The 23,485-nt window shown below is 40.1% G+C and overlaps 1 protein-coding gene across 1 annotated transcript; it reads left to right on the forward strand.

The window, feature by feature from the left end:
* Window positions 1–520: 520 nt before the first annotated feature.
* On the forward strand, window positions 521–23,042 carry UBE2V2 (ubiquitin conjugating enzyme E2 V2). The gene is made up of 4 exons (XM_068158796.1): window positions 521–604; window positions 14,926–15,071; window positions 16,198–16,323; window positions 21,157–23,042. Exons 1-4 carry the CDS (start codon window positions 589–591, stop codon window positions 21,301–21,303), a joined length of 435 nt encoding a protein of 144 aa, XP_068014897.1. The 5' UTR covers window positions 521–588; the 3' UTR covers window positions 21,304–23,042.
* Window positions 23,043–23,485: the final 443 nt, after the last annotated feature.

The raw sequence follows: 23,485 nt of genomic DNA on the forward strand, positions 1-23,485 counted from the left end.
GGTGCGGGCGTGGGGTGGCCGCGGACAGGCAGGGTCTAGGGTGCTTGCAGGTAGCAGCATAGGCTGGGCAGATGCGCTGTGTGCTCCTGGATTCATTCAGGATTACACCGAGGACAAGGCTCGAGGAGCGGTCTCCGATGTCCCTTTTGCACTCTGATCAAAGACTAGGCAAACAGGGACACTCGTGGCTCAAGACCACTGTGTTTCTGCAGGGAAGCTGTAACACAGGAGAAAAGCCTTTAAGTACCGCGACCCGTTTTCAGCATCCTTGCTGTTTGCAGCGCAAGGCGCTGGCGACAGCGGAGCTCGAGATTGGCTCCCGGGGGCTGCTGGCTCGCTCCGGCTTGGTGGAGCTGCTGGAGCTCTCCTCGGTGGCGCTCGGGAAGGTACCCGCAGTGCGGACACTTTGGGGACCGGCACCCCAGGTGCCCCTGGCGCGGCTCAGGCCCCGCCCCCTCCACTCGGCCCCGCCCCTCCGCTCCCGCTCTCCGGAGCTGCCGTTTGCCCGGTGGGAAGTGACGTGCTGCGTCAAGCGGAAGTGACGTGCGTCGCGTGCAGGCCCGGACCGGCGGGGGGGGTCTGGACAAGATGGCTGGATCCACAGGTCTGTGAGGGGGGCTCGGGGGGCCGTGGGCTAGTGGGGAAGAGCAGAGCGCTGGGCCGGTGCTCGGGAGGTACTCCTGCGAGGGCGGCGTGGGGGTCGTCTTCCTTGGGGAGGGGGAAGAGCTGCCTCTGACGGGAGAAAGCGGAGTGGGGAGGAGTTTTTCCTTCTGACAGGGGGAAAGGGGAGCTGCAGGGGCGCCCGGTCAGGGTCTGGTCCAGGCATGATCCCTCCCGCCGCCTATAGGGCAGCTCTCTGAGTGCCTGACCTAAGGGGTGAATAGTGGGAGAAAGGACTCCGGTTTGTATAATGAATGTAATGGGGTGCTGGAGAAGAGATTTTTTTTCTGGTTAGAGGAGTCGATAGATGCGTGTGCATATAGGGAAGCGAATAGCCTGGTAAAAAGGCTGAGGAAAAAGACTTGTACTAAAGATTTCGAGTACACACCAGTGTACTGTCTGGTGAGTAGAGAAGTTGCAGTGTCTAAAATACAGGATTGTCTCTTTCTTGTCTTGATGCAGGGGGAAAGGCATCAGGCCTGTGTTATGTTTGGTACTTCACTTTGAAGGTGACTGCAGCATGTTGGAGAGGAGTAGTAAAAGCATCTTGCTGTCTTTCATGACAGCCATTGGAGCCAAAGGGTCTCTTACAGGCCATTAGAAGGGCAAAGAGCTGCAAGTTATCTCAGGAATCCCATATGTATAACCAACACAGCACATGTTGAGTATTTGCATGGTAGAAAATTGTGGAAGGTGGTGGCAAAGAAAGGGACAAGGATTGAAGTACTGAATACAGGATTTTAAAAAACACAGTTATTTCAGTTTCATTTCATGACAGGTTTGAAATATAAAAACACCATTCCCCAGTGCAAAAAAATGAAGTCTTCAGGGCCTCATTTCCCCTTTTCACACCTCTGATACTTGTAAAATGGGATTGACAAAGCTTAAGAGGAATGGTTTGCTCTCAGAGGCCAGTCTAGGATGAAGGTTAGCCACTACCTTATTTCTTCTCCCAATACAATGGATTGCTGAAAGATTGAGTGTAAAACAAAACAGAAGAAACCCCTGTGTGCTGAAATTGATCTTGGTATCTTATTGTTGATTATGTGAGGGCCCTTCCAAGGTAGGGAATTCTTCTTCACTTGGTAATGTGACTTTGGGGATGTGGGGTTTACAGGGTGTAATTTGGGAAGATTGCAACAAATTGGAGCACAGAGCAGCTCTTGCAACTCTGGAAAAGCAGCCCAAAAATGTACATTATTGCCTGTGATAAACAGAGCTAGAATTGATTCAGCTGTGGAGGATTCCATTTTCTTTTGGTAAAATGTATTGAATTGCTTCCTGATGTCTTAAGTTTAAAAGGATTTTATTAGTAGTATTATTGTGCAGCAGCTCCCAGAGTTTATATCTGGGGTCTGGCCTGGCATTTCCTGTAATGCACAGGAAGTAAAGTTGGATTAGGTTGTGTGTATTTGCATTTGGCATCACAGTCTATTCAGTCTCACTAGTGTAGACTTTCAGTTACTTTTCTTCCTACAGAGCATTGAACTCCAGTCAAAAGATACTTCTTCTCATAAAGTCTCTTAGTTTTACTGCCATAAATGTTTTTTATGGTCTTAGGTGTGATAGTTTAAAATCTCCTGTATGCACTTACTCGGTGTGGTTGGTTTTCTCTCAGAAATAATCCCACACCTGAAGTTTGAAAGAAGTAGGATATGTAGAAAACTATGTATAGGTGTGTCTGCTCCACATAAAGTGCTAGTTCTGCATGTATGCCTTGCTCAGGAAATGAATTAGTATAATGAAGTGAGCAGATAGAATCATCAGCAGAACTGCTGGGAAAATTATTCAGGGCTTCTAAAGCAAAATACTTATTCCTGCAGAAAAGGTTCTTTTGGCTTTGTCTTAGTGTATGCATAGATTATGGGAGCAAGGAGTGTTTATGTGTATATATATGTGTTTATATATATATTTATATATATATGTGTAACAATTTAAGGCTTCACCAAGAACTGCTCTTGCTAGGAAACTGTGCTATTCTCATTCATGGGGGAGGGAAAGGAATGGTTTGCTACAGCCATAAGGTTTAACTCCACCTGGTTGTGTGAATGTAATCTGTGCTTGCTGTGAAGTTCAACTTCATCCTTATTTATCTCAGAAAAAAAAAAAAAAGAAGGAATGTTTTGGTTGCACAGACTCCAGGAATGAAATTCTAGCCCTAAGGAGGTCAACAACAAAATTTTACTAAGGTCAGATATTTCATTTTTATCCCAGGAATTCCTTTCATGGACTCACTAGTTCTTTAAACAATCATGTAAAAGATTACATGCTTTTCACAACAGATAATTTAGTTTGAAAATAGCTGTTCTTTAACGTGTGCAAAAGAAACTGTGTATGTGGTAGTGTTCTGTTGTTGTCTGAAAAGTCTTACCTGCTTTCTGAAATCACCCATATGGACTAATTTTACATCTAGATTTTGCATATCCTAGAAATGTACATTTGTGAGCTGCAATTGGATTGATAGTTGATATTACAATTTCCCCTGCTTGTAGCTGGGCCTAGGCTGTTTATGTAGGTACTACTGGAGGTCTGGGGAAATCCAAGTCAGTCTTTAAAGAAGAGCTGCTGTTGATACAACGAACTGATTTCATATTGGGTAGCTGGAGGTTCATTGTGTTAATTTCTTTGAAAATACAGAGCAGGAGACATAATTGAGCACAGTTTCAGATTAAAAGGAATAACTTAGCAAAGCGTGCCAGTTGAAATCCTTTCTTTAACTTGAAACAGATCAATAACATCATTAAAATGGGTTATTTCAGGAGTTATTTCTGCATTTCCACAATTTGTGCTTTGCTTGTGTATAGGTACATCTGTCTAAAATGTGAATGTTTCTGAAAAGCAGTGATCATGTCAATAAGTGATTAGAATTCATGCTTGAAAAGATGAGAATGAAGGCAGCAGTACCTATTGCTGTGTTCTGACTATGGGCTGATAAAGCTTTTGTCTCCTTCCTCTTCAACCCAGGGCTTCGGTAGCTTGGGGGGAGGGTCATTAAGGCTTAAGTTAGTGAAAACTCCCTTGGGTTTGCTGGAACTGTGCACTCAGAGAAAAAAAGCAGTCAGCAATTACATGTGAGATTGCTGATTTGCCTCTAATTTGTAGTCACAAGCCACCTTTTCTGACTTAATGTTTTTTGCAGGAGCTTAACTAGACCCCCAGACAAATGTTTCTTGTAAAATCCATACTTCTCATTTCAAGATAATTCTAGTCTTTAGGGATGAATCTGCTTCTTTGTGTGACTTCAGTTGTCCATGGAAAAATATCTTTCCCTTTTAATTTATTTATGATTGATTCCTTGAGTACAAAGGGCACAGTGCTCAGTGTTGGTGCCTTGTTTGCTGAACATTGTTTTTTACTTGTATTTGTAAAAATTTGGTGGTGATGATGAAAGCCAGTCTCCATGTGCATGACTGCCGCTGTAAGGAAGCCGATACTAGAAGTGAAGGGCTGGAAGTGGTCTTGAGTGGATTCAGTCTGACTCCCCAAGCTGTGAAGCGAGGACTGACTCTCTGTCTTGGTGATTGTTGCTTTGGTTTAAGGCTTTGGGTTTGTTTTTTATTTTCCCCATAAAACTTCACATTGAAAAAGATTCCATAATGTGAAAGGGTTTTGTAATACTTTCCTTTCAATCCTTTGAAACCCTTTATTCCAAATCAAGCTGATGTCTGTTCTGTGTTTAGTGGGGTAGAGATTGATCTATCACCATACCCTTGTGTAGAGACTCTTAGAAACTAAGAGCTATTCAGGGGAGTAATAAAGGAATTTATTTGTAAGTGGTACGTGGAAGTAATGTTTTAAACACTATGTTTTCCATTCAGGAGATGATGTAATTTAAGCTTTGTATACAGAAGACTTGGGTGTTAAATTCTGTGCAGGTGGGCTTCTCCCTTTGACACACTGGATGCCTCTTTCCTCCCTTGTGGAGGAAATAGTTGTCTATTTTTTATCTATTATGTTTTACCTTCAAGGATGTATTCCTGTCTTCCCTTTTGTCTATTATGCCTCCTTCATATTGTTCACTTACCCAGAACCTGTCCAAGAAGTTGGTTTAAAAGATGTTTAAAAATTTTACAGTCCTCAAAAGTTTGTTCTGTAAGCACAGACTTCTTGAAGCTGCAAGTAATCAGAGAAAACAAAAGAAGTTAAATGCTGTGTTCCATGAGGCAGCAAGCACTCTGTGTGGGGCATTTTTCCATCCTGTCCTATGTACAGGGAGCTGCAACTGTGATTGTTCTGCCTACTTAAACATCTTGGCAAGCCACAAATAATTTAGCTGTGCTTCAGCTGGGTTGAGAACAATCTAGCTTACAAATGACTTTTAAACTATATATAGACCACCAAGTTCTTCCAACTTTGTGGCATATATAGGCAGGATACTCAGTTTCCTCTCAGAACTTTGCCTGAACCGTTTTCCTATCTTTCTTGCTTGTGTTGTACAACTCTGTCCTTAAATTCAAGCCCCACCTTCTTTCTTCCACAACAGCTATCCAAAAGTGTGTTCATAGGCTTAACACCTTGTTTCTGAGATTCAAAAGTGGCCTACTTTGTAATTTCTATTTGTTTAAGAGTTTGTTTGAAGTTCATGGATGTTCTCAGGCATTGTATTAAAACCCATTACCTAAATTACTCTGTTAAATCCTGGATGAAGATACAACACAGTTTCAGGAAGGTAGGCCTTTCAGCAGTTGGAGGCAGATGGTCCATGCTATAAATCTAAGCATAGATGAAAAGGCTTCTCATGTGGGAGAATTAGATTTCCAAGTCTCATGAGTGGAGCTTCATTACACACATATTTGTTAGGGTTTGTGTTTTACTTTGTGGAGGATTTTTCCAAAGGCACTGTTAAGCACATGCTGTGTTCAGCTGTATTTTGTTGACAGACCTTTCCTCTTCTCTCTCTCTCCCTGCTCCTCTGTGGTTTTTCCTATACTATAGCTTGCAATTCATCCTGACCAAAACTTTACATAAAGTATTAGAGCAGCTTCAGCCACTCAAGTCACTTAGACTCAGTGGCCCTGCTGTCTCAGCCAACCTGTAGGAACCTCAGCAGGTCATGGAAAGACAAGAAAGTTCTATGGGGAAAACATACAAAGTAGTCTTCATTTGAGCTGTACTCAGAAGGGGGCTGCTATATGCTATCCTGTCCAAAAAATTGTTTTTCTTTGTGTTTCTCATTTGGAAGACACTAATGAGCCATAATTCAAACAATATTTTGAATAAAACCAGTGCAGCAGTATAAAAACTTATGACTGTGAAGCTGTCAGACTGGTTCTGAATAACATGAGCTTCTGTTTTACAGCCTTTTCAAATATGTGTGGTGCTTTAAAGTACATGACTCAGATCAATTCTAGTTAGCTTTTTGGAACAAATGGAACCTTCAACACTTAGGCCTTCAGAGCTCTAAATTAACCCTGTATTTCAAAAGGATGTGAAGCTTCAATTAGGTTACAAAACTGTCAGATTACATCTAATATCTGGATAGACTCAGAATCCCTTTAAAAAAATGTTTAACATAGACATATTTAAACTGCCCAGAGGGGAAAAAAAATGCCTTCTCTTATTGCATTTGTGGCTGTTCATAACTGGATAGTTAAGTGCATTTGCAGTTTGCATGAGTAAAAAAGATTTTTCCCAAAACATGTAGAAATAATGTCCTTTACTCAGGATGCTGTTATGGTTTTAGTGCTCCCCCCTCCCAGTGTAATAATAAAATGCCCAGTTTTAACTCTTCATTTAATTTAGAACTCTTTCAAGAAAAAAGGTTCTTAGCTTGCTTTCTTTTCACTGAAGTGGAATAGGGGATCAAGTAAATATGAAAGAAGTCAGTATTCAAATTAGGCTGAAATATGGCTATTGCAAAAATACTGTAGGAATATAATTGAATGGCATTTCTTGTGACTAAATAGGTGCTGATTGGTGTGTTTGATTATGTCCATAAGTGCTTATAACTGAAAAAAATAACAATAGATCACATGATTTATTTTTTTTAACGTAGATAAAGGATCTTTGTGTTTCAGGCTGTGGATAGGTGCTGAGTCATGTTGGAAAGGATCTTCATACAAATCTTAGAACAACTGTTTGCTAATCTGTAACTTGTAACCTGTTTTAGACAGCTTTGCTAAACCAAATCCTTGATACTGCTCTTGTTATCTGGGTCACACATTGTGTCCTTACTACTAGAGCAGACCTTGTGAAAGCCAGCTCATGACAGAGATACTGGCCTCTACTGGGTTCCTCCAGAGTACCACTCCTCTTGTACCTTTATCTAGGGGAAAAAAACCCAAAAGGTAAAAAAGTCATCATACTTTAAGAGGTAGTTTAAATGTGTATTTGAAATCCTTTCCCTCTCTGCCAACACAGTTTCAGGTTTAGAATGAAACTTGCAAAAGTGGAGCTCATTATACCTTCCCTTTAGCCTTTTTTTTTTCCTTTATGTAAATTTATGCTTTTGATGGTGGGGTTGAATTGCACTAAACAAGTTTGAGGTTGGTTTGTTTGTTTGTGGGGTTATTTTTAGCTTCCAAGGAGAGGAATTGTAAAGGTTGTTTTGATTAAAATCTTGACTCCTTAGACAAATCACAATATGGCTGGTGGGTTTTGAAGTGACAGATATCTTCTCTAAGCCCTTGTTACTGGCTTCCTGCCTTACATTGTTCTGCCCAAAATTGAAGTAGGAATAAAATTTTGAATGTTCCAAGCATCTCAGTGTGTCATTTTTCATAATACATATTGCTGCATACTAAAACCTTCAGGGAAACATGTAATATCTCATCTGTGTTTCATTCAGTGGCTGCTTATAAAGAGTTAACTCTTAAACCGTGGTCAGCCTCTGCATTTCCTCCCTTCACCGAAAGGGCCAGGATGTCAATTGAGAAGCTGTTTAGTCACTTAACTCTTTCATGGCTGTATGGATTTTCTTGTGGTTAGGTACAATTGGATGTGCAGTGTCTGCTGTAACTGAACTCAGAGTTAATGTCTTGTTTATATAAAACCCCCTTGCTTTTAGACATCAATGAATATTAGTGCAGATTTGTAAAATAAGTTGAAAGCAATTCACACCAATTTTCTATTGGCACCACAGTGTAGTTTAGTGGGTGTTATACCATAGTTTTTTATCAGTGTAATAACTGGGTTTTGATTTTTGTTTTCTTTTTTATGAGGTATTTTAACTACTCATGTGGGAGCTTTTCAAGGTTGGTTGTTACTAAGAGTTTGCTTATGCCTTCACTGTTCTGTAGTCTAACAACATGTACCTGTAGTGGAGCAAGCTTCTCCCGTTGCAGTTTATATGAGCACCATTAGTAATTCTATGCCAGCAGCTGTACTCAAGGTGATCTTATCTGTATGAAAATGCAGAGATAGAATGAAACAAACTGTAACTGTTACATCCTTGCTAACCAAGTTAATTTGAGTTGGAGTTTCTCTCAGGTGTAGCCTATACTGTGTTGCATATATGCAGTCTTTAACTACTCTGTGCTTCTGCTCCCTGACACCATGTAATGGTTCTTGCACTGTTTTACTATTGTACCTTGCACAGCTTTAGGATGTGTAGGGTATTGTTGCTACATAAAAGATCAGGAGAGTGAAGAGGCCATTTGGAAGTGGGATTGCAGGAGATGGGGAATAGAGGTTTTGGTGAGGCATGAACTTTACTAAGAAGAAATGGTGCAGGGTGGGCAAAAACCTGCAGGGATTTGTGAGAAATGTCCGTGGTTAAGGTTAAAACTCCACAGAAAAATATTTTCCTGGGGGCCATTAACCATCACAGGCAGAGTCCTGTCCTCAAGGTTTCAGTAAGTGAACATAAGCTGTCACTTATGTGGAGTAAGTAGAAATTATCACCAGTGTGGCTCTGAAAAAGAGTAGCACTTTAGTTGGCTTTAATCAAAGGGTAGGTTTTAAGATGAAGGTTTATGAATTTCACACTCCTGTGACTGTTTCTTGGCTCCTGCTGGGAAATGTTCCTCAGCAAGTGGTGTGTCTTCTTAAGAAGAAAAACAAACCCAAAAAACTAATGAAATACATAATTCAGCTTCAGTGTGGTTCAGAGAATTGCACCTGCTCCTTGAAGTCTTCCAACCTGTGTGCTTTTCAATTTATTTATTTTTTGATTAAATATTGTAAATGGCAAGTTACCCTGTTACAGACTCCTTGTGTAGTCAAATACATCATAGAATTGTAGAATGGTTTGGGTTGGAAGGGACCGTAAAGATTACTAGTTCCAACCCCCTTGCCACGGGCAGGGTCACTTTCCAGTAGACCAGCTACAGTAGATACTGTAGTAAATGTATCTCTGTGAACGCTACTGTGAATACATGGAGTTACCAGTTTGAATTTTGCTGAACTTAACTGAAACTTGTCTGGAAAGCAGTTCAAAGAAGTGTTATGTTCCCATGATGCATAGAAAGCTGAAGTTTTAGTTACCAGGAGTATGTACACCAGGCACACATCAGGAAGGTTTGCTTTTCTCAGTGCAGGCTTCCCGTGTGTTCAGTAGTGCATGGTTGGGTTCATTCACAGACTTGAGTTCTGCAGCAACTGGATGCTTTCCTAGTTACTGGAAAAAAAATGTATTGCTTTTCTCTGAAAATGTCTGTTTGCCTTGAACAAGAATGGTCTTGTTCTCTGGTTTGTTGGAAACAGTGCTTTTACTATGTGTAGTAATATTTGTGATTTTAAACCAGAAAGAAGTTCGTTGTTGTATTGCTGTGTTCCACTACTAATAGCAGTGGAGTTCTTTCTGATAGCATTTCATGCCCTAGCCCTCTTTCCTCTCTTATTTTGTTGCTGCTGCCCATTTCAGGGCCTATTTGAGGCTTTGTTTTTTTCATGTTCTTTGTGAGTGTGTGCTGTCTTGTCATTGTCAGTACAGTATTTGAGTTTCTTGCTTTATTTTGTCCAGAGCAAAATGATTTCTCAGTTGCTCAGGCTGAAAGGAACCTGTTATTTTCTATGGTTTTTATTTGGATTTTTTTTTTCTCCCCTCCCTGCCCCAGGAGAAATTGTATTATGGCTTAGCATTTGCAAGGCTGACATCCCTCCCTCCTTCCCTGTCATTAAAAATACTTATTTTTCTGCCAGGCTGAAGCTGTTAGATGGGGTTTGAGGTTTTTTTCATTATTGTTACTAAGCTAGACATAGTTTTTCAGTTTCCTTTAGTGGGAAGTCAGTGGGTAAAAGATAACCTATCCCTTCCAAATTGTTTATACTACAGACTCTTCCTGACATAGCTGTCTCAGTCAGGAAGAACAGCATCTCTGACAACATCTCAGCTGTGTTCATGGGTAATTTACTAATAACTTGCTCTTGGGTCCATGTTAAGAATTATTTTTATAGCTGTGTTGGGGAGTGTGCTGTTGGAGTGGGGTGTGCTGGTGTAACTACTAAAAAGCTCCTGCTATGGATGTAACTATCAGGAAGGGGGGAAATCTTTAAGGAAGATTTGAAGAGAAACTGCACATTGGTATGGATATTATAATAAGTTAAAAGGATGGTTGTGGCTTTTTTTTTCTAGCATGCCCTGTGGGATAGTAGTGTTCTTGCTTCTACTAATTTGGTGGATTAGAATGTGATGTCTGAAGTAACTTTGTAGGTATGAAAGTAGACCTTCCTTCTTAAGTCTTTATTTACTGATTCTGCTTTTATTTTATTTTTTCTCATTGTTCAGGGTACTAATTTCACAGATTCCTAATAGTTACTACTTTGTGTAGTCTAGCTTCATGATTAAACTTCTAAATTAAAGATTATTGGTATATGTAAGCATGAGTGGATGTTGTTCAAGTGAAGTATGTGTATTTCAACTCTTTGTGAAAACTTGGTAAATACTGTCTGATAGCTCCTATATATGGTTTGGGGGAGTTCAGGAGGTATTTGTAAAGTCCCCAGTGAGGTAAATTTTGCAGATAAAGCAAAAAGAGGGTTGGGCGGAGGTTGCTTTAGTTTTGTATTCAAGCTTGATGAGCCCAGCTGTGTTTCACATGGAGAGCTTTGGTCCATCATTGCAAATAGCTGTGCTGGATGCAGTGCTGTATGCAGCCTTTAATCACAGGCTCCTGAGCAGAGCTTACCACTCCTACAGCTCTGCCACTGACAACATCCCATGACTGCTGTAATCCCCTTTGCTTGGAAGCAGGAGGTTTTAGCTGAGGGATGCCTGTAGGTAGGGAGTAAAACCAACCTGTCTGTACTTGAAGCCAGTGGAAGCCAGATAGTGGAATTGGGGAGAGTAACATTTGGCAGGAGCATGGTGAGAAAAGGCTAGAGGCATTTCCCTCTTCAGTTTCCACTTCTTGTTCCTTGTACCTGAAATCTAGTAATCTACTGAAGAGTTGGCTGTCTTCTGAAATTTCCTGTGGTTGATGAGCTGCAAACTGCAAGCGAAGGATATTGTTTCATTGTCTAGATTCTGTAAATTAAATGCTGGTTCTTACTCAGATTTTAAGGAGTATTTCAAAGACTTTTAGCAAATATTTGATTAATTGTATTTTCTGGATTAGAGATTAACCCCTAAGTTGTGTATGTACCATGCCCTAGTGTGAGCCAGTGCATGATGGACTCTCAGGGCAGCATTAGCATTTAATTCCACTTCATTTTGCTGATAGTTTCTAAGACACTAATTGTAAAGGTGGAGGAGTGGGGTTATCCACTGTGCTCATTTTTAAAGTGTCAGAAATCTATCACCAGTGGCTTTCTAATTAAACATTCAGTAGTGACTTCAACTGAGGTTTGAAGTTATGAGGATAAAAGATTAATCATGTCTGCCAGGGACATGGAAGCAGTTTTAGGCTTTGTTTGGGTTTTTTTCTCTCTCTCCTTCTGGTTTTTTTTCCTTCCCCCAAGGTAGGAAATAGTGACTTGGTTAATCCTTGGTTACAAAAAGCTTTAGTAGACATTCATAATTAAGATGTGCACAAGTTGTTGCTCTGTCCCTCTGATGTCAGTTGACAAATTAGGGTGTGTATTTGGAAATAGGGTGGGGAGAGGTGGTTGTCCAGCTCTTAAATCTCAAATTGCATAAAAAGAAAGATCTTGCTCATTTCCTATGGACTCATAAATAAAGGAATAGAATGTTTGCAGAAGTGAACTAAGTATCTTAAATACTGAGGTGACCTTCAGAAATACTGTTTTTATCTTAGTGTATGTAATTTCTGGTGAACCCAAATGTAAGATTCTGTAACTTTCTGAAACAGAACCTGTTGGAACGTATCTCTGGTCCTGTTTTAGTTGGGAACTAGAATTGTTTTCTTGGAGTTCTTCTATGGGTTGGAATCTCAGTGGGGGAAGGTGGTATGGGGTTTTGTTGGTTTCTTTCTGTTTTGTTGGAGGATTTTTGTTAGTGTTTGTTTGCTTGGGGGTTTTTGTTTGTTTTTAACAGCGAATGTTTTGACTCTTTTTAACTTGATAGCAGTGTTTTGCTACCTAGTTCTGGCAGTGATAGGACTGTTAGTATGGGGAGCCTGGTGCTTGCTGACAGATGTTTTTGTCTCTTTTTAGAGCAAATCTAAATAGTTTTCTGGAGATGTTCTGGAGCATTCCCAAGATCTTCACTGCTCCCTTTGGGCAGTTAGGGGAAATAGCAAGAGCAGACAGCACAGTGGAAAAAAATGTGATAAACACAGAGCAGTTAGTCATAAGGGGCTGTTATTTTCTGTCATCTCCTGCAATTTTGTGTGTGAGTACAGTTTTATGATATAGCTGTGCCAGTCCAATGGCTCTCTGCCACAAAAATCTCCCTCATCCCTACACCCCTGGTGTTGCAAAGGAGGGCACTGAAAGACACAGCAGTAAGCTCTGGCATTTGTTGATCTTCCTGGTCGATTTAGTTCGTTAGCTGGTAGGATTTGAGTTTTGCCTGAAGGAAGAACAGCATTTTGCTAAATCAGTGTGCCAGCTTGGCTAATACAGGAGCCTAGTTTGTAAAAGAGCACTAGAGTTTTGAGAAAAGATAAGGAACCTCTTCTCCTGTCAATGAGCAGTTGAGTCATCTCAGTTGCACTGAAAGGTGATAGCAGGTGATCAGAAATAAACTTAAGGCTTGTTTTCTGCCATCTTTGATGTGTTTTTAAAAGAGGTGAACTATAAATCAGAGCCACTGGAGAAGTCTAAAGTCATGTTTGGATACTAAAGAACATGGGGTTTGGGTGGTTGTTTGTGTGTATGGGGGGTGTGTTTGTGGTTTTTGCTTTGTTTGAGACTCTGTGTACCAGTCACAAGCTATTCAGCCCTGTGGTGCAAAGCAAGAAGTTTAGTAGAAGTTTATCCTGCTGGGTTTCGTTATTTTTAAAGATGAGCAATAGCCTTTCAGTGGCAGACTCTATTCCCAAACTCATGTGAACCTGTGCACTGTAATGGGATGGAAGGGTGGTTGTCACCTCTCATCCCTGGTCTGAATAAGGTACCTAAATGTACAGATCTGATGTTAATAACAAGTCAAGAAGGGGACCAGAGCAATGTGTAAGTGACTTTCAGTAAGGCTTTTTAAAACAATTGGTGCTACAGTATTGAGAAATGATCTAGCCCCTTGGTGCACTATGCTAGTACTCTGAGGTAATTACTTACGGGCTTTTATTTGTGAAAATAAGATTCCACAGTAATTTTAACTGTATGAAAACACTGTTACATCAAAGTTACCTGAGTTTTGCTGTCAAGGCTTCACTTTCATGCTAATACTTGTCAGATCTTTATGAGCTGGGCTGGTTTGTTAAGCTGCCAGAAGACTAACCAGAATGTATAATTTCCTGCTCAGTTAGTAACCTGAAGTAGCTCCTTATGGGCTCAGATGAGTGACAGTACCAAAGCTGGAAGGAAGGTGAGGCTGTGTATGAGCGATGTAATTTCCTTGCACTGTCCTGGTGCTGTGCTCTTTATACTTTTAGCTTGGAGTTTGGAGAACCTGGAGACATTTTTACAGTTTTTAGGAGCCTCTCCTTGGACTGTGTTCAAAACTAAAGAATTGGTTTAAGCACTGTTCAAGACATACCATGGTTACGCAAGATAACTTGAAGAGTTTCTGAAGGCTATGTTCTGTACTAGTTCATAGTCATGTGTTGACTGCTCAGGCTGTATGCTACTGGTCTCAACTTCTTTCAGAGAGACCTGTTGGAATACAGACTAGGGTCAAGTGAAGCCTGAAACCCCAGTGACTGAAAAACTGACATGGTAAAACAGTTTTCTTTGACTGCCATCTCTTTTTTACACACGCCCAGTGTATATTTCTTGCTAACTTTGTATGTACCTAGTCACAGGGGTTTATTACAGAGTACCTGGATTCTTCTAGTACAGGAAAGGATCTCTACTAGAAATCATGGAAAACACTGTAGCTGTAAGAAGCTATAAGTGGGGAAAAAAAAATATATCTATAAGCAGCTATAAGAAAATGGGAGAGTTCTTGTAGTGTAATATTGCTACTGCATTGTAGTGCATATTTTGAGATTGAAAGCATACCATGATTGCATGCACAAACGTTCATTAGCTTTGTTCCCTGCACCAGTGCTGAAATACCATGTTAACTTTTGTGATGTACAGCAATTAAGCATCTAATTCTGTAATACCTATCAATATCTGACTGTTTTCATGTCTAATAATCAAAATCCAGTAATTAGCGTTCAGTAAGCAATTATTACTTGGCTCTCCTTAGAGGCAGTGCATCTTCATGGTCTGTTGTGAATGTCATTATCTGTAACAGCCTAATTAGTGTTCCTGTGTTTGTATTTTGTTTCTCTGTTAATCACTAGGTTAAAAAATACTTGATTTCAAATTTGTTTTCAGATATGAAAGGTTTAGGGCTTTTTGTTTTAATCAAATGAAATCAAGCAAAACGGTTTCCAGTTTATCTCTTGCTGTTTATTAAGGTAATTTGTGTTTAGTATTGCATCTCTACTTCAGTGGAGGGAATTTACCATATCAAGTTCACGTGGATTCTGGTTGAGTAGAACTTGACAGGCTGTGAATTGATGTTTGAAATGTACAGACTCTAAGCAGTACTGTGCTTGGGAAAGGATCTGAATTAACCCATCCCAAACTAGAGAACTCACTACTTTTCCTTTCTAGTTTGTATTGCTGCCACAGAGTAGTAATTAGTTTGCACTGAAGTACTTAAATTACTTCAAAATGATTTTGAGTGCTGAATAAATTCATGCAGGAAATACTTGTTTGGCTTTGAAAGTATATTCAGCAGCTGCTAGTGCGTAAGGTATAGAAACAATGAAATTGTTTACCTTTTGTTTAACATGAGCAGTAGTAATTGCATTCTTCACTTCTCTCCAGTTAAAGTACCTCGTAATTTTCGCTTGTTGGAAGAACTAGAAGAAGGGCAGAAAGGAGTAGGTGATGGTACAGTAAGCTGGGGCCTTGAAGATGACGAGGACATGACACTCACCAGGTGGACAGGAATGATTATTGGGCCACCAAGGGTAAGTGTGATGAATAAAAGTACTCTTGCTAAGTTTGTAGGCAATGCAAAATGAAACAAATAAATAACTGAAAGTGTTACTTCGATAAAATTTACCCTGTAGCAGATATTATCAAATAGTGAGTGTAGCAGTCAACACATTTTAGTTGAATCATGCCTAAAGACCAAACAATCTTTAATTGCCTCTCATAAAATATGTATTCAAGTTCAAATACTTCTGACCTTTAAGTTTTGTAGCATGTCATCTAGACTGATAAAATCTACAAGAGAGAAGTAATCATCTCTCACGTCTGACTATCAGCCCCATAAGATATGACTGATCATATCTTCACTTGGCTTTTGTTCACACTTTCTCTTGAGTTAGTGTGATGCAAAAGATCACCATGTAAATGAGAACTTCAAATGAGTATATTGTAAATAGCTCTAAGTTAGCATAAGTCTCTCACTGCTAACATAAGGTTACCCTCTTATGTGTCCTTCAGTACTGCAGGGCTTATTGGAAGAACTATTCAAGACAAGAGCAAAGATGAGAACTTGGCTTCAGTGAAGATAATGTGTTCCAGAGTAACAGAGTTTCAGGGTTAGATTCAGTGTGCTTCAAGCTCCTTTTGCAATTCAGAATTAGTTGAAACTTGCAGCAGGGTGTTTTCAACACCTGCATAACTGTGCTGAGCTCCCAGAATTTTGGTGCATTTGAGAGACAACCAATGACAAATATAAGCCTAGTGGTGATATACTTTGGGTACTAGCTTCTGTAGTCTGACAAGTTTTGGAAAGAACTTCAGGGATGAGCTAACTAAAGTAGTGTCTACTTGACCCTTCCTTCAGAACTGTTTGTGGCTGGTTTCTGGTTTCAACCTAAGGCACATTCCTAACACACATATGAAGAGAGAGATTGTTATGTAGGAGCCCATATGTTATACATTTATGCATATTCATGAGGTCATCACTGTATACAAAACAGTGGAGTATCAATCAGTAATCCAAGACCATCAGTTGACACAAAGTCAACAGATTTGTAATTGTTTAGTGTTTCTTAATCTTTATTCCTCTATCCTTTGCTGTATTGTTATTTATTAATATTCAGCTTTCAGCAAGATCCATTAGTCTGTCTTTTTGCTTTCTAGACAAACTATGAAAACAGAATATACAGTCTGAAAGTAGAGTGTGGACCTAAATACCCAGAAGCACCTCCTACAGTTAGATTTGTAACTAAAATTAATATGAATGGAATAAATAATTCCAATGGAATGGTAAGTTGATAAGATCAGCCATGTTGTTAATATGTGCTGTCAGTTATTTCTGTGAAAGAACAAGGTGAGGAGTATGCATGTTGTACACAGCTTTCATATGTCAATAGAAGTACTTGGTTTAAGTCCAATTTTGGTTGCCTGCTACTTCAAATCTTCAGGTATTTACAATATAATAGCAGTTCTTACTGGGTTATCATGGAGATGAACATTATGTATAGTATTGCAGTAGTTGTTTCTTTTACATGAAGCTGAAGATTTAGTTTTGAAATGAAAAGAATTTAAGCAAGCTGTGGGTAGGTATTTCCTCTGTAAAGCTCTAACAAAGGGGATTGGATTCATACTGTAACAGCAATATGAAGAACTTGAGATTTTCCCATTAATTAAAAATGGAGGTTATTCCTGATGCCTCTCACTCTGGTTGTACTAACTCACCTGTAATGAACTGATGTGTTTTTGTTTATGCTGCTTTTATTCAAATCTAAGGTGATTCAGAGTGCCAGTCTTAAGATGAGAGATGGGTATGTGCTGGCATTACAGGGGTCCTAAGGAAGTTAGTCTCTTGCTGCCTTGTTAGTGGTGGTTCTCAGCCTTCTTGATGCAAAAGTGCCTTTGTGCTCTGCATGAGAAGTGCCTGTGTGTAAGGAATTTATCCAGACTGACAGTCTGAGAGGAGTTTTGATCTTTACCATCAGCAGCAGATCTTCAGGGATCCTGGAGATTGCTGTTTGATAAGCTTAGTGCAGGAAAGGAGATGGCTTCTTCAGGAGTACTTAATCTCAGAAGACTAAACTTAAGTGCTCTGAGTCACCCTATTAAATTGTCTGCATTTTTCTTATCTGCAAGGTACTTCTTGTGGTTTTCTGCATTTCAATTTCCCAGTCAAGTGACTGCATTTGTGTACAGAGTTAAGGTACTAAGTCCAGAAAAGCTAGTCCAGGTACTTCTGTAGGGCTGGACAAAGTGTTGATGTGCTGATGGCATCTCTGTTGTAAAACTGTATTTAAATTACTACTCTTAATGTTGCAGGGTCTTTTCTCATGGGTTTGTATATCCTCTACTGATGAAACACAGGTGGCATTCTGACATGCTATTTATTTTCCCATGGTCTTTAGAGGATGTCTGATTCTTTTTGTGTCTGTGAGAGCCATCTTCAGCAGTCTGTCCTGCAGGGTTTGAAGTCACTTCTATTCATTTAGATACCATTTACAACTGAAAATCCTTGTGTCCTTCAAACTCGCTGAGGACTGTCAGCTATGAACATGTACACTGTTGTCCAGTTATTGTTTTGGATATGTTACTGTAAACTAAGCAGGTTGCTACTTATGAAAGGTACTGAGAACATTACAAACACTAACTACTTTGCAACACTGTGTAAAATTATTTGGTTTCATTGTTTAGGAAAAGAAAAAAACCAAACACACTGCTTCTCTTCCTATTTAAGAACTTAACTTACAAACCTCCAGAAGAGTCTTCTGGTTGGAGTTTTTAGCTTCATCAGCTTTTATGTGACCTTGAAATTTCTCTGTCTCAGGGTGTGAACTTGAATATTATTAAATGTTGTGTGACTTGAACCTGGTTTATGCCAGTCTTTCGAATACCTTGCTATTGTTCTTTATCAAGTGCAAATGGACACTGAGCCAGAATCCTTGCTGCTGCAAGATGTCATGAAAAGAGTCAGTGACTTGCAGAAAAGACTGGAGATGAACAGCAATGAAAGTGTCATGTTGCAGCAGTCTTTACTCAGAAAACATGCATAACACTCCTTAAGCAGAGTTCACAGTCTGTGAGTTTGTCTATACAAATTCCCAGCCAAGAAAGGAAAGCTGTAGGAATGGTCAGGATCTCATGTTCCGGTACAGCCAGTGTATGTTGCATTGCTAAACAGCACTGGTGACTGTGTGCTGTAATTGAGGCAGATCTCCAGACCTGAGAGCCTAGAGAGGGAAAGTTGAGGAGAAGGAAGATGGTATGAAAGCAAAACTGCCAGCTTTTTTTCCTAGCCATTCCTTGTTAACCCAGTCTTTATTTGAATGGATAATTGCATTAGTTTTCTTTCTCAAACCTACTGAAATCTAAACTTAACTTTTCCTTCTTATCCATGTGGCCTACCAACGGTCTAAACCTAATGGTCTAAACCTACCTACCAATGGTTCTAAACCAGTTTGTTATCATATGGGCTTCCATCCTGAAGTGCATGTCTTTGTTGGTTGGGAATCTTCTGTTGCAGTCATTACCTGTTCCTTGATAGTCATTTATTGTAGCTTCTTCCCCCTCCCCCCATTTTTATCAGGAATATCATTGGGGTTTTTTTGCTTGTTTGTGTTGTGGGGGTTTGGGATGTTGATGTTATGTAATGTGACCTCTCCTTCAGTAAAAGGTATTGTGATTCAGACTAACATGGGAAATTTTTAGACTGCTGCTCTGCCAAAGGGCTTGAACCAGAGCGTTCAGGAAGTATTCTCACATTTTGTTCTGTTTTGCTAAATTGAAGATGATGTCAGGTTAGCTGTGGAGAAGTATCAACAGATGTGTCTACCTGTGAGAGGGCCAAATAAGTTTGTAAGCATCTGCAGCTATTTAAGTAAAGATGAGATCTGAGCCCTTGTTTCTTTTGTTGTCATGATGCTTAACCACCATGAAACTGTTCTCTGTTCTGTAGGACCCCATGAGGAAAAGTGGTGCTCTTGTGCATTCCCCATGGCATTAGGATAGTTAGTATTCTAATTTTTGAAATTAATTCAATGGTGTTCCTGCTTTACTGGGTACAGCTTGTTGGCTAGATGCTCTGGAGCATCCTTCTTATATCCAGAAGGACTGCAGAAGAAGAAATCCATAAGAACTTGGTACCTCAGAACAAAGATTGAGGCTAAATGATGCCTTACTTAAGCTGCTACTTGATAACACAGGTGATCTCTTACCAGAATTTCTCCAATGGTTTCATCTAGTAGTCTGCTTTGTAAGAAAAGAGAACCTGTTTTCCAGTTGCAGAGGTTATTCTGCTCTGATACTGCCTTATTGACCACATTACTTCTTTCTGAAGGGATAATTGGTTTAAAAGTAATCTAGGAATTACAGCAATGGTCTGACCATGGTCTGCAGCAATGCTAGTTTCAAGACCTCTCTGTATTGGTTCATAAACAGTTGTATGTATTTTAAGTTGGCATGGTTTTGCTGCATACTAGAGCTTTTATTTTGATGCTCATTTTCTTCCTAATATATTAATGTTTGCAATAAGTAATCTGACTGCCTTGTATACTGTGGCTTGATAATGTGCTGTCTTTGGCAGCTCTCCTGAGGGGTGGTTCCTGACTTTGGGCAGGACACTATTTGTGTGAAGAGAAATGCTTATGCTGCCGAGCTGTGAATTTGATCAAAGATCCTGCTTAGGCACTTCTCTCCAAGGTGATGTTTTAAACTAGATGGGGTTTATCAGTTCAGGTCAGAAAGTAGCTCCCCGTATATTTCATGGTTCACCTGAGTTAATAGGCAGTAGCACTGTTAAAGGTGCCCAAGGCAGCATGTTGGTAAACCTTGACCTCGGTTTCCTCTGGCAGAAAGGTTTAGTCTCATCTGTATGTCCTGAAAATAGACAGCCTCACTTCAGACAGTCTAGAGCTAAAATGTCTGTGTTAGCATTCTGATTCCAGTAGTGGTGTTCTCTTTCAGATTGCCCTAATTAAGATGGGATAAGAAACTCCTTGATGTTTTGTGCTGCTTAAATCATAAAGCAGTGGTCTCCAGCACTTTTATAGCCATGTGGGCCACCTGTGCTACCCTGCCAATGGAATGCAGTAGCTTGCAATAGTGTTCTGCCCTGGGCCTGCTTTGCAGTTGCACAGCTGTAGGCCCCTCTGTCTTCTCAGGTTCCTCCGTGCAGAGGCTGTGTGGCCAGGGCTTAGCTATTGCCAAAACAGTTCCCAGGCTGACTTTCAATTGCTGACGTTCCTATGGCAACCTCCCTGTTATAATACAATTGTGTAAATTGTCCCACAGGTTTTATAAGCGCATAGGAGAAGTCCCATGTCCTTTCCTTTCAGTTCATATTCACATTGGTAAGTGATGTACAGTAATCTTCACAGCTCCATAAGATGGCTTAGTGTAAGAAGGATGCAGAGAACTAAGAAATGTCCAAACATTATGAATCAGTCATTTCAATGTCATTCATTTCTTAGTATATGCAGTAGCTCTTGATGTATCAGAAGCATTGTGTAACATTGATGTGAAACCAATCACTAACCACACTTGCAGCAACGGATAAGTAAGGGAAAACTTCCTTTAGACAGGTTGGACTCGATGATCTTTGAGGTCCCTTCCAACCTTAGGAATACTGAATATAATTCCACTGAATATAATTCCACTGAAAGTTACTCTACAGACTCCTGTGTGGCAGGTTCTTCTAAAGAACTGAGGGAAGCCCCAATGTACATATTGGGAGAATGAAGGTGATTGCTTTTTTGGGTTTTTTTTGCTTTCTTTTTTGTGTGGGATAATTTGAAGTAAATGAATAAACTTCATAAGAGATGGCTCCAGTTGTGCAGTGAATGGTTCGCTGATCCCCTCCTCCCCGTCCACCCCGTTCCTTCTCACCAGTGTTAGTATCAGCACAGATGGAAGGGTCCACCTGCATGGATTTTATTGCAGAATCTGTATCTGTGTGTAAGTATATGAGTGTTTGGTTTAAAATGTTTTGTGACCACAGGGGCTTCATTCCCCAGAGAATGTGGCAGGGTGTGCTCGGACCCTTTCTTAGAACAATGAGGTCTTTAGCAGCTCTTTCTGTGGAGATGTTGAACTTTGCTGCAGTCGCTTAACAACTTTCTCTTCTTTTTCCAGGTGGATGCACGAAGCATACCAGTGTTAGCAAAATGGCAAAATTCTTATAGCATTAAAGTTGTACTTCAAGAGCTAAGACGTCTAATGATGTCCAAAGAAAATATGAAGCTTCCACAACCTCCAGAGGGACAAACTTACAACAATTAATTTTAGCCGGTTCTCAAACTTCTGTCTTAAAACAACAACCTTCTACTCATGTTAATGTCTTGATTAAATCTCACAATGCAAACACCCACACATTAAAAGAATTTCAGCTGGTATACATGACCTGGACATTTGTAAGAATATATATAATATATGTATGCCCAATATGTTTTCAGGCACTATGGGAGAAAGAGGCAGCACAACTCTTTTTTTTCTTCTCTTATCCGAGGCACTGTCATTTAAGCATAAGCCTGAAATAGTCTAAACTTGGAATTCAGGTTTTACAAGATGAAAGCATGACAGAAAGTGTCAGGTTGCTGTGGAATAATATATGTTTCTGAAAATAATCTCTTGAGAAGGCAAAATATAAATGGCATGCTTTATCCATCTTGCTTAGTAAAAGAGCTGCAGTTCAATTTGTTTTGAAGTAGCAGGTACAAGTGAATACCGTTGCTCATCTTGTTTTAATTTCGCAAGGGTGTGGGTGCCGACTACTAGTAGTGTCACACAGTATGTTCAGGATTGTTTTGATACCTGTATTTATAAACTGGGGGGATTCAGTTCTGTTAAGCAGCTCCTGTGTGTTACATGTATCGGACATGGCAACTATTTGTTTACAGTCTTTGTTCTAATAAACCATGCATTTAAGTTTTAGTGAAACAAAGGAAATGTATGGATATGTGATTGAGATTAAAGTTAGTCTTAAAATGTAAATAAAATGTGGAAAGTGTCTGAGGCTGTGCCATTTCTATGATAGTGATGTAATATATGTACAGTAACCTGCAGAAGTAGTGGAGAGCCAAACATAATATTGCTGCTGATTTTACAGGCACCTTTGATTCTTGCCACGTTTGTATGCTTAGTTTCCTTGAGAGGTCGAGCTATTCCATTGTGGCAGGGGAGTAAGTTCTGTCATTTGCAGTGCAACCTCTGTAGACAGGCTTGCAGTGTATCTCTAGGGAAAAAAAAGTTTTCAAAACCTACCCAAGCCCTAACAATCCAAAATTAACACCAAACCCCCTTTGCCTACCCACCTGCCCTTCACCTCTCTCCAGGCTCTTCTCAGAAATGACCATAACTTTGACGTTGCTTACATGACCTCTGAGCAGTTTTCAGACCACATTTGCTGAAGTATGTCCTCCTACTCAGTCTTTTGTCTTGCTTTTGCAGCGACTGCCTCGAGTCTTGCATTCTTCATCTCTTCCTAAGTTTTTAAGTGTGTGGATTTCCTTTTTGTTTGGTTGGGTTTTGGTGGGTGTCTGTGGCACTTCTGCCTTTTCTGAATCACGCAGAAAAGAAGCTTCAGGAAGCTTTAATAAAAATTACACCTGTGATACAGGTCATCATATTTCCATCTGTGTTCCATCTCTCATGCCATGACATCACTGCCTTTGTAGCTAGAACTCTTTCTGCCTCTCCTGCAGTTGTCTGGCTTTTTCAATGTATTCTGTCTGGTGGGTGCTCTGGTTTTAGTTCTGTTCCTGATTTCTCATAAGTAGCTCATGCCATCCTTTTGGAAATGATGCCTCCCTATTTGGAGAATGCAAGCCTTTAGTCATTTTGGTGAGAACATGTATCACTGGGAGCAAGTCAGGAGTGTTCTTAGTGTTCCTTGGAAAAAGGGAGTATGATCAAAAGCCATCAACAGCCAGGTGACTTTCTTTTGAGATGCCTTTGCCTGTTTCTGCTGTAAAGAGAGAACCTTTCAAAGCAATAAACTAGATGGGGTTGTTGCTTTTCTTCTTTTTGTTTAAATTTTATTTTTAATGGCAAGGTTTAATCAGTATTTGTCAGTTCATGCTTTTCCAGACCAGTTGGACACTTCCAGAATTGGTGGATTTGTAGCTGGCAGCTACCTCCTCTCTGTATTTCTATAGCATGCAAATTGGGACGGTTTGGCTGGAGCACATGGCAACATATTCCTCCTTGATTTCATTGGAATGATTTTGATGCCATTAAGTATTTCCCCCCCCCCCCCCCCCCCCCCCCATGCTAATACTGCTCATCTATAGCTAATCAATTAAAAGAATGGAACTGTACAGTTCTGAGATGTGAATTTTTGGGAGAATTTCAGCATGAACTATTGAGAGAATGAGAGACCCATGACGTGGCTGGCAAGATAAATTGAGAGGTATTCAGAGAGCATGAAGAGGGGCTGGCTGGTTGGTTGTATGTGGTTCAGACT

Source organism: Melanerpes formicivorus, unplaced genomic scaffold, assembly GCF_026170545.1.
Source record: "Melanerpes formicivorus ecotype bairdi unplaced genomic scaffold, bMelFor1.0.p_v2 SCAF_42, whole genome shotgun sequence".
Taxonomy (NCBI): domain Eukaryota; kingdom Metazoa; phylum Chordata; class Aves; order Piciformes; family Picidae; genus Melanerpes; species Melanerpes formicivorus.

What these genes read in the sequence shown, in the direction of transcription:
- UBE2V2 (XM_068158796.1), top strand. An exon ending in TGATTATTGGGCCACCAAGG is followed by an intron (nt 15,072 to 16,197) that starts GTAAGTGTGATG and finishes TTTGCTTTCTAG; the next exon opens with ACAAACTATGAAAACAGAAT. An exon ending in TAAATAATTCCAATGGAATG is followed by an intron (nt 16,324 to 21,156) that starts GTAAGTTGATAA and finishes TTCTTTTTCCAG; the next exon opens with GTGGATGCACGAAGCATACC.